We start from the raw sequence: 11,394 nt of genomic DNA on the forward strand, positions 1-11,394 counted from the left end.
ATTAGATAAAAACTGTTGAACTTGTCTTAGGTTACATATAATGTACATTATTGCCTTTACAGAGTCCTACAATGATGCTGGTACTTACATCCTCTAATTCTAGTGCCACAGAACAAACTGGATGAGCTGCGAGACAGACAAACAGACAGACAGACAGACAGACAGACAGACAGACAGACAGACAGACAGACAGACAGACAGACAGACAGACAGGCAGACAGGAATACAAACATCAAAAATGTAGGTGATGCATGTTTATTTTAGGAGCTAGTTAAGCTACACAAACATCGGTAAAGGTATGATGGACAAGGTTTCATTAAAAAGACAGACAGCTGGGTGTGTCTCCAAACCAGCTCCCGCAGTGTGTGTCTCGTTCGTTGCATGAAGTACACTCGCAGTGTGTGGCCACAGGGTAAGTAATGCTCACTGGACATCCTGGAATCTGTTTCACCTCATAGGTCCAGTTTCCATTACAGACCTTCTGTTCAGGCCAGTCATCATCGCCCACGTAGACCGGGTCCTGTCAACAGCAATTACAACAGGACCGACAGTGTTTAAACACATAAATACAGACAAGTCAACAGTGGATTTTAACCATGCTATTTTGCCCAAGCACTTAAGGTGAGTCCAGTGATTTATACTTAAAGAATCCTGTATTTTGCTAATGTACTTCCAATACACCACGTTTTAGAGGAAACTATTTTACCTTTAACATCTTTAATACAATAAGGCAGTTACAATAATAATAATACAATAATGCAAACTCATTACGAGCTTATAAAACTGGTGTTTTGGTATTAATTAGAAATAACAGCACATATGCATGCAGCTGAAAAAAAGTCAATTGAAAATCAAGTTGATGGAAAGAAAGTAAATCAGCAACTAGTTTAGTGATTGGGTGAACATTTTATTACTATATATCTTTCTATATTGTATTATCTATAATGATGATTTGTACTAAATTAGAAGTTTGGGAATGTCAGTTTTACAAAAAAAACATGGTGGCGGAACATGGGTGATTGTTTCTGCATTTCTAACTTTTGTTTTTTCTTCAACAAAAAATGATCTCTGTTAAAGCTCCTGTGAGGACAATTTGTGTTGATCTTGGTGCCCCCCTGTGGATAAAACAGTACCTCTTTCTCTTTGCTGATTCTGTCCTAAATCTCATTCTGCTGTTGTGTGTCGCTCACTGTGAATCTTCACTGTAAATGTAAACAAAGGCTGTTTCTGGAGTGGGCTGTAACTTACTTTGTTGCACCTACCCTGCGGCAGTGGACACAAGTCCTGAAAATAAGTCTTTATAAAACAGTATAGAAAATAGAATTCATCAATCTTGATTGTTTTAGAGCTCATAGAGTGACATCAGTTTTAATTTCAGTCTGTTTCTGAGCCAGTCAAAAACTCAGTACAGGAGCTTTAATAGTATAAATAATAAAATGTTAAATCCATGAAGAATCCAGAGCAAACCAAAAGTTCAGTGAGGGCTATGAAGACTTTCCCCACCTCTGCATATGAGCCGAATAACAGCTCAGACTGACACAGGTCCTGCTTTCAAACTTCAGCTAGTTCAGACTTTGAATGAGCTGTTACCCTGTTGTAGCACTGTCCTACACACAGGGTGGTGTAGACGGATTCAATGCGTCCGCAGCTCTCCACCTGGAGGGCGATGTTGGTTAGATGACAGCCGGAGCTGCAGCCCTGCCTCGCCCCTGCCACCGCCAGCACTACTGCCATGACTACCAGCAGCATCCTCTGATGAGTGCAGCTCAGACGCCGGCCACAAGAGGGGACTAAGGCTCACCTCAAGATGCTGCAAAGACATGTCACAAGATCCTACGAGTTAATGTGGATTGGAGAGTGAGTGTCACTTTGTCATATACTTTTTTCTTGTGGTTGAAACATACGTGGAATTTATTAATTTATTGGCCGTTTTTTTTAACCTCAGTAATGTTTTTTCTCCCTGATGTGGTAAACTGTGAGGCAACTTAATATGAATCACTTTAATCATTTTCTGGATCACATAATTAACGAGGGGATCACACAACTTCAAAGGCTGTTCTTATTATGTTTGCTATTAAATAAATATTTCCCAAGATGCACATTAAATCATTCAACACATAAAAGAAAAATGGAAACACAGGGAGATTTGTTGTTGTCAATTAAGTTAGATGAATTAACCAACTCACTGTGTTGGATGGATTTTAATTGGAAAAAAATGTTCACATACTTCATGTTTAAAAATGAATGTGTTAAGATGCAAGCCAAGCACACACAACCTTGGGACATTCTGTCCATCTTTGGGATAATGCTGGTTTACATTGGAAACCCTAGAAAGATAGTTACTTCAAGGACGATCTACAGATGCAGCGTGGCTCAGTGCTATGCTTGGTATTTTGTAAAACATCACTCTCCATCTCGCTGCCTCAGATCATCAGATGCCAATCTTCTGTCCCCTATCACCAAGTCTAAGCTCTGCACCTCGGGGACAGAGCCTTTGCCATTGCTGCCCCGACTCTCTGGAACTCTCTCCTTCCACACATCTGCAACTTTGACTCTCTTCAATCATTTAAAAAACACCTCAAGACCTACCTGTTCAAAAAAGCATACAACACATAACCTCTAGTCCTGCCCCACCTCTGCCTTTGTTCTGTTCTGTTTTATTTATTTGCTTTATCTTTATCTTTATTTTTCTGTTAAGCGACTTTGAGTAGCATGAAAAGCGCTATACAAATCAATTATTATTATTATTATTAAAAAATGGTCTAAGACTCAAAACAGCTTAAGTTTGAACTAATCAGAAAGATGTAGTTGATCCAGTTAGGGAGAACAGTTTTAATGTTTTAAAGACTATCAAGCTGTCATATTATATATTACATTTTCTTCGCTCTGGTTTGTTTAACGCTGTGAGAAGTTTTTAACTGGTTATGCAACTGACTGAAATACATTGATGCCTTTTTATGGCCTTCAAAAGAAAACTTAAATATTAACAAAAGGATTGAAAATTTCTCTGCTGTAATTTTTAATGACGGAAAACACTGCAAAGGGGTAAGTGTAAATATGAATCCCACCCCCCTCCTTTTTTTAATGGTTTTGAATTTGACTTTTTAAATCTTTTTTTTAAAAGATATCTGTAAAAATTGACCTTTGACGAACACATGATTATGAGTATTATCCAGCAGGAGGAAAAGATACAGAGACTGGAAAAGATTGCAAACATTTCTTTAGACATAATGTTACATTAATATAAGAAGAAAACCAGTTTCTAAACTAGAAGAAAATATAGTTACCATCATAAACTAAAGCCTCCAACTATCTTCAGATACATGAAGATGTAATTTAAGAACTGTTTCATGTGTCTCTACAGAAAAGTACGGTATGTTAAAGGCTCAACTTATTTGCATGGTTCTAAACAATCTCATCAATATTAGAACAACAGAATCATTTCACCATTTCAGTAGTTTTTTTGTTATCTGTTACTAAAACCTTCAAAGATCGTACCTGTACAGAGCTCTGTTGTCGCTTTGATCTCAGTTGCACGTCTTGTTTCTTCTGTTGCACTTTTGCATCTGGACGAGCTTTAAACCTGAAACTTTCCTCTTAAATAGAGACGCTCTTAATCTATCTTAATCTATCCAACCTTGGGCTTAGTGATATTTTCCTCTACCTGTTTAGACTTACAAGCAAATCCTTGTCTCTTTCCTTCAACAGTTTGGAGGATGACCTGTTGCTCAAGGCCTTTCTTTTTCCAGAGGAGGAGGAGTGAGTCTATTATCTGCAGAAATCTTGATCAGAGTACACGAGTGAAAGGCCAGAAATAAAGAGTGTCTGCCCCCAGATGGAAAACACCAACATGAACATCATTAATTAATTTGTGATGTTCCATCTGCACGACTGTGTCTGCTATCTTTACAGTGTAATCATTTAATGGGAGTAACAAATGTTTTTTGTCAACATACAGTAAAGGAAGGTCAGTTATTATTTAAAAATATATGAATACAAATAATACAATTTTAACTGGCTGATTTGTTTTGCATCACAAATGCATGCAATTTAGGTTAAAAAAAATAGCAAGTCATCAAAGCAGCTTTGACTGACATTTTTGTCACTTTGTGCTGCACATGCATAATACAAAATGTAAGACTTCATGGCTAACTGCCTTTTTGACAGATTAAGTAGTGCAACATTTTTAAAATCACCAATCAAGTGTAGCATTTCAAAGTCAGCGTTTTATTTTCCTGAAACAACTCAAAGATACAACTTTCATTTGGTAACTGTTTCTATTAAATCACTGTGACGCGATTGTTGCTTTTTGAAAAACAACACAATCCATTAAATATAGATACATTCTTCCAGCTCATTTATCTCACTGAGTCAGATTAGGAGACATCAAGACATTGTGATATCAAGCGCAAGCAGAGCAAACACTGCCAAACTGCTTTTCAGATCCAACCAATATGGTTTGTTAAAGCCAAAAAAGTTAGCCAAAACTTGAACGTGCACGATCTAAAAAAAGCTTTTAAAATCCAAGGAGCTCTAAATATTTATGAACAATCTGTCTCAATTAATTATGAACATAAAACTACAGAGCTTCTCAAATAATACCTATTTAAATTATAACACAAAGCTATCCACTACAGTAAAGCAAAAGATAAGGTCAAATATCAGCTGCTCAGTATCAGTTCAGTTCAGTTCAGTAAAATCTGCTAAAAATAAACTAAAGGTTCAAAAGTATGAAGCTGCATAATGTAAGAAGTATCTGTAGGAGGTAATATCAATACAACAATATATTGTCGTACAGACTTGTGCTATACAATTTTACAATTTAAAATATTTCAGCATTTGAATCAAAAATATACAGTACTCATTCTAAATAGATTTCCTGGCCAGTCACTTTCTGATTTCTCACGTGGTGGCATGAATAACGTAAGTTACTCATGAATATTATGAGTATCGTAAACAGAGCTTAATCAGCTGAAGAAGTTGACAGCTGTGTAATACCGGAGGAAAACAGTGGGATGTCGGACAGCAGTGAAAAGAAGCTGAGAGATGCTAACATCACTTTAAAAACCACAAAAGAATGCAGAAAGAAAAAGGGCTGTTCCAGCCTTTAACATAGATATGAGAGTCTGAAGGGGGAGTTTAACTCACCAGTGATCGGTGGACTTCACAATCCGCGGAGTTCTACTTTATGATTACTTCTCATTTTATTGACAATGAAAGGGAAACCAAACAAGCGTGATGCATGAGACTGACGGTCGTGCTCATATTGCAGAGGATTCACTGAAGGCTACAGCGGACTCAGTGTAGTTACTGACACTGCCATTGTTACAGGTTAAAAAACAAAACATGTTTTAAGTTTAAGGATAAATTACGAACAGGTATTTTTACACTAGCTGGTTCTGCCAGGCAAACATCATTCTTGTCTTCCGACTATTGTTACTCAGTGAAAATAAACCAGAGTGCAGTGAATCATTACAATCTGCTCTTTGCCTTTTTAGGGGCATTTTGTATTCTTTATTTAATCGTACATCACAATATTTCATTTTATGTTTGTCTTGCAGCATATGGATTATCCCCAAATCACAGTATAGCCTCAGTTTCATAACCAGTCAAAAACTCCTCCCTGGAGCTTTAAGGACAAATATGGAATAGATGCAGTAATATATAATAACAGTAGTTGAGTTAAATACAACCTCAGATTTGAACGGAAGAATTGTACTTGAATAAATGTATTGTACCTTATTTTTGTCTCACGCAGCAGCAGAAGCCTCCAGGCCTGCGACTGTCAGTTTTTGATTAATTCTATAGACTGCAGCAATCGGTAAAAAGTTAGCACTGCACCACGAGCCGGACAGGCTGCAGTGACAGAACAATATAAGAACCTGGACAGCAGCCACAGTTCATTCAGCTGCTCTGTCTGCCCTTGTAGCCCCCTGGGACCTCAGGTTCCTCAGTATCCTGCCGGTCTGCCTCACCTGGCTGACAACTGCAACGACTTTTATAGAGAGTCACACTCGTCCTCTAAGGTGCTACTTCCTTTAGGAAACCTCAGCAGAAATACATCACTGTTAGTATGCATTTTGTCCTTAATTAACACCAGCCATAGTTGATTAATATTGTATTCAGAGTAGAACACATCGTTAGTCATTTTCGGAGAGGTCTGAATAGCAGCTGGGGTTTTTTTCTGGATATCAGCACATCTGCAATGAAGTTTGATTTATTAAAGAAGGGGATGAAACCATTACAGCCCTGCAAGAGCCGCACTGATATGCTTATTACAGAAACAATTTATTTACAGTCAACCTGGAATCTGCAAAGGGCAGGTAAGACTTTTGAGTTCATTTCAATAACAAAGTCCTAAAATTAGTCTGAGTGAGCATCTTCTGTTTCTTTCCCAAAGCCAGAAGAAGAAAAAGCTTCTGGGAATCAATTTGGAAATGATGGACGAGGTGACAGTTTCACTGCTCAGGATGATTTTCTGCTTCATAACTCTAAACTCTACCATAAAATAAGCTCATTTAGGTGTAACAGCTCAAACAAGCTTTAAATGAAGCCAGCTCCAAGCCGTACATCTTGCTGACATCTCAGTTTTGTGTCATGGGTCATTGGTTTTGAGCTCTGAAGCGCAGTACCTTCAGTTTTTATAAACACACCATAAACACTGGCTGCCATAAGAGGGCTGACAGAACCACAAACCCACTCAGTCACATCTTGTTCCTTTCTCTGCAGAGCCTCGCCTCCTCTAGTGCGTCTACTGTACCAGTCTGTGATCACATCAGAAATAGAAACAGAAACAAAAAGTCATTGTGTCGCTCGAGATGAAATCAAAGCATGCATCAAGGCCACCAAGGCAATCTCTCCAAACTCTGAATGTTTTAGCTGAATAGAAAGTAGAAGTTACAACAATTAGTGGACGAAACAACAGTATAATACTAGCGGCTTATGAGGTGTGCACAAATTTAGGTGGCAATGCAATACTGTTAACGATCATGGGATGTGAGACAATGCCTACATGCATGTGAATGTCGCTTCAAGTAGGAACAACAGCTCTGAATGTCTCCAAAACTGTTGGTAGAGCACTCACAAAGTTGACAAACTATGCTGAATAAATGTATTGTACCACAGCAGTGCATATTCAAGTGATATAAGAATAATATTATTAGCCCATTTGTTGACCTCATTTTAAGAATTTGACATCCATGTAAAGTGACCAAAACTAGTTCTGTGAAATCGAACACAACAAAGAATCTTCACAGTGTCTGTGTTATTTCCACATTACTGCTTAAAGCTCCTGTGAGGAGTTTTTAGCTAGTTACAAAACAGACTGATATTAATATTGATAACTCTTTATGACTTACAAAAGCAAACAAGACCATCAACATAAAGTGAGTGACTTCTTCTATTACGTTATTCTGAATGTCTGAAACCCCTGGCAGGGGGATGGTATCAATCGAATTATTGTGCTAACAAACCAGCTATTTTTAAAAACATTTTATTTGGGTAGGTCATACAGTTGGGTGATAAATAAAGCTGGGTGAGATTTCTAAAAAAAACAACAACAACCCAAAACTTAAATTTGGTGCATGGGATACACTTTTTATACCTTTTTGTCATCTACAAGTTTTGCTGCATCCTATTCTGCAGTACGACCCATACAGGCAGACAGAGGTATCATATTTTGGTATTTCATTCATGGAATATTTTATTAATTTATTTTGCCCAGAAGATGGCGCTCAGCACTGTAGTGCGCAAAGCAAGCTGGATTCATAACAAGGCAGACCAGCCTGGGGAACCTCTTTTGAACTATTTGCTCCCTCATTACGTTCTAATCATGAATTCAGAGAAAACTATGGTATACAGTCAGGTAAATAAAAAAATGAGGAGTTCTGGCTTGTTTGAAATACTCTTAGATTTAAGAAACAAGTGACCTACAAGTGGGTGGCATGGGTGTTGAGGGCATTAGTCCATTCGTACCTCACAACTATCAATGGGACCACTGGCTGAGCTTAACTATCATACAAGTGGCTGGCAAGGTGTAAATTACAGATGGTACTAGAAAGAGCTACACATCTGCAAAGAAGCTGCATGTTGCTGAATGCAATGGAGGTCTTCATTCAGGATCTCAGTTCAGTTTGTATAAAATCCTTCGTCAAGTCCTAGCTAAAAATATGATAGCATTGGCCTCTCTTTATGCTAGCTGGTAGTTTTCTGCCAGGGTCAATGTGAGTCCTTTTTTGCATGCCTGTGAAACAGCTTGGATGGCTCAGATACTGGTTTAGATCGTCTGAGATCTTGATTGGGACATAGTGTTGACAGAGGAGGATGTGACTTTTAGTAAGTGTATTTTTTAGATCTTGATAAAATGTAGTTTGAAAATCAGATATTTGATGAAGAAAATGTTTTGCATTTTAGCATCAGGCAATCCATCTGAACACTACTTTAAATGATCACAGAAGAACACATTTTGAAGAAGCTGATAATGACTTTTTGCATTTCACACACAGTTTATCTTGAATCACTTTAGCTGAGGAGGATTCTGAATGAGGAGCCACAGGTCGTCCTGTCTTTTTTTGTTCATATTCTCAGAGCCACGCCTGTCTGCAGGCTTTTAACTGAGACCTGCAACACAAACCAACGCCTCCACAGCTCTGCCAAGGACGAGCCTTTGTTTGTGACTGTGCTGGAGGTCTTTGTGTGCAAGCTGAGTGTGGACGTAGGTGGTTAGGTGTGTTTATGTGTATGAATTGATGATGACTATTCACTGTCCACTGTTCCCTACTATTGTTTTTTCTTTCTTTCTGTTTTTACATTCAATACAAGTATTTCACGTTTTGTGACATTCTTATCATACTTTATAAATTGCTTTTTCTGTTCAATCCCTCAAAACTCACACTCTACATTTTTGCTGTGCAGTCCATGAATTTTTTTCCCTTAAGTCACTTACGAAACAACTCTAAAAATAACCTTGGTACAAAAAATTGTTTCATAATTTAAGATGTCCTTCATACCACTTTCCTGTGTCAAATATTTTAGATCTTTAGATTAGGATTTAATTTAAATATATTGTTGAACACATGCCTAAAAGTAGACTGTTACCCCCATTGAATAACTGATCACCATTTTTGTAGAAATATTGTCATGGTGTCCCACACTCTAAAGCTGCTCTCATTAAAATTTTCGACTTGTACCAATAAGTATGGTTTGCAAGAGACACCTGGCACATATTATCATTTTGCCATTGACTTATGTGTATTCTTATTGCAGGAAAATGTTGTTTTGCTCTTACTCAGAACAACCTTAATAAAAGAGATTCTTCTATGATTCAAAGCCGTCAGAGACAATAAGGCCCTTTCACACTTGCACCGCACTGCTGAAAATGTTCCCTCATAGTTCAGGTGGGTTGCTGTGTGAATGCAAAAAGCCAAAGTCTGTTCATCCTCACTTTATCTAGACTTTTTCCTGCCAACCCTGCTGCAAAATGTCTGTAAAGTCATGTTAAGCCATTCACTACAAGTACATTCAGTGCCAGTGACTGAACGAAGTGATGACAATTTTTATATTGAGTGAAGTTCCCTGCTTTATACTCTTATACTGCTGCTTCCAGTTATCAGGATTGATAACAGTCGGGTCAAGAAGGCAATGACAACTCTGTGACATGACAACGATAATGGGGATGGCATGGCTTGGACTGTAAGTTAACAGCTCTCCTAAACACTGTTTGAAGAGTGTAAGAAAAGACGTACCATACCTAAGATGGAAATGACAGTTTGAACTTAATAAGGAGCAAACCTTTAACTTGAGAAAGGTTAACTTCCATTCATCAGAATAGGCTGTCAGCATTACATGTTAGCTCTGTTTCTAAATGTAGCTACAGGTCAAAGTCAACTCTCTGGTTCTGCTTTAGTATTTCTTTACTTCAGCCTCTAAGTTTACCGCTTGGCCATGTGCATACCTTTCTATGGTCACAAGAACCTGTTTGCCCTCTGATGAAAATGCATAAAAGATTATAACGTTAGATATGGATTATGAAAGTATATAGACTTTAAATTCATACTATGATGTGGCGTACATAATGAGAATTAGAATAACATGCCGCTTGACTTTCACACGGAAATGTTTGTTTTTCCCCAAAATTAACTGGGTGAATATAAAATGTTGAAGTTGTTAACTGTATACATTTAAACAAGATGCAGGGAGACTTTGTGAACAGATGCAGCTCTGCGCTTTTAGTTCAAAGTGCTTCTCAACTTGTGTGTAATAAGCCTCCTTCCAACCTCACTCCATCACCTCTTATTATTACTGACCTCACAACTCCCCCTGGTGCTGACTGAGGTGGATGCTCAACGAAGTGCAAGAAGGTGTGTGTGTGTGTGCGCGAATGTGTGTGTGATTGTGTGTGTGGTGGGTGGAAGGTTTTCTTCATGTAGTGCAGGGTAGAGAGGAGCTGCTCTAATGTCTGAGGGGAGAACCTGTAACAGAAAGAGAAAGAGATGTGTGTGAAGACGAGCTCTTCAAAGACATCTGTGTGTGTGATATTTGCACTGTCAGCAGGACCTATCATTTCATAAGACTCTGCATTGGATTTTTACATTTTGTTTCACATATTCTCTTATGAAAACAGTGATTGTGTAATATGTTTGAGGAGGAGACGACAAAAGCAAAACTCCTACAGGAATATTGCAACAAGAGATTTAAAAAAAAATACCAGAGGGAATGATTAGGGTCCCTCAGAGGAATATTGCATCAGGTTTCTGGTCTAGAATAACAGGCTGCTCTTGCCCTAATTAGAGTTTTTGAGTCAAACGGATAGTTTCAATCAAATGATCTGGACTGGATAGGCTTTTGCTGCTGATTGCTGTGTATTCCTGCACCAGGCCTGAGGAGGAACCTGCAGAAAAACCAATTATCTGCACAATCAAATTAAATCCAGGAGGTTTCAAAGGTGCAATGAATAAGACTTTTACCGTCCCATAGCCAAAATGATCCAAATAAATCTGGGAGCAATAGGCTGGTTGATCAATAACAGTGACTCAACAGTTACCTCGCCAGGTGCTAAAAGCACTTTTGATTTTTCAGGCAGCGACTAACAGCCCAAACATCTACTTTTCCTGTTAAATCGTAAAGATATTCTTTCACAGTTGAATATATGAAAAATACACTAAACAGGGGTCGCTGGTTCGACTCCCTGCCATGACCCTTTGCTGCATGTCTTCCCCTACTCTCTACTCCCCACATGCCCTGTCTCTCTGCAGATGTCCTATCAATACAGATTTAAAAAAATGCCCATTTTATTTTAAGTTAGCTAATGCTAAATGATAAGATAAGATACAATACAATTCAATACGGTATAATACAATATCAATCAATTCCATACAATTTATAAGATAGGGTAAA

The 11,394-nt window shown here is 38.1% G+C and overlaps 1 protein-coding gene across 3 annotated transcripts; it reads right to left on the reverse strand.

Annotated features, from left to right (window-relative positions):
• Positions 1–239: 239 nt before the first annotated feature.
• LOC117810878 (gonadotropin subunit beta-1-like) lies at positions 240–10,469 on the reverse strand. 3 transcript variants are annotated; one of them, XM_034680872.1, is made up of 4 exons: positions 3,679–3,918; positions 3,499–3,596; positions 1,591–1,810; positions 240–520 (listed from the first exon to the last, which is right to left on the reverse strand). In XM_034680872.1, exons 3-4 carry the CDS (start codon positions 1,747–1,749, stop codon positions 317–319), a joined length of 363 nt encoding a protein of 120 aa, XP_034536763.1. In that variant the 5' UTR covers positions 1,750–1,810; positions 3,499–3,596; positions 3,679–3,918; the 3' UTR covers positions 240–316. The 3 variants fall into 3 exon arrangements, with proteins under 3 accessions (XP_034536763.1, XP_034536765.1, XP_034536764.1); XM_034680874.1 differs by lacking the exons at positions 3,499–3,596; positions 3,679–3,918 and adding an exon at positions 10,305–10,469; XM_034680873.1 differs by lacking the exon at positions 3,499–3,596.
• Between the last annotated feature and the right edge of the window lie 925 nt (positions 10,470–11,394).

The sequence above is a fragment of the Notolabrus celidotus genome, chromosome 3 (assembly GCF_009762535.1).
Source record: "Notolabrus celidotus isolate fNotCel1 chromosome 3, fNotCel1.pri, whole genome shotgun sequence".
In the NCBI taxonomy this organism is placed as follows: Eukaryota; Metazoa; Chordata; class Actinopteri; order Labriformes; family Labridae; genus Notolabrus; species Notolabrus celidotus.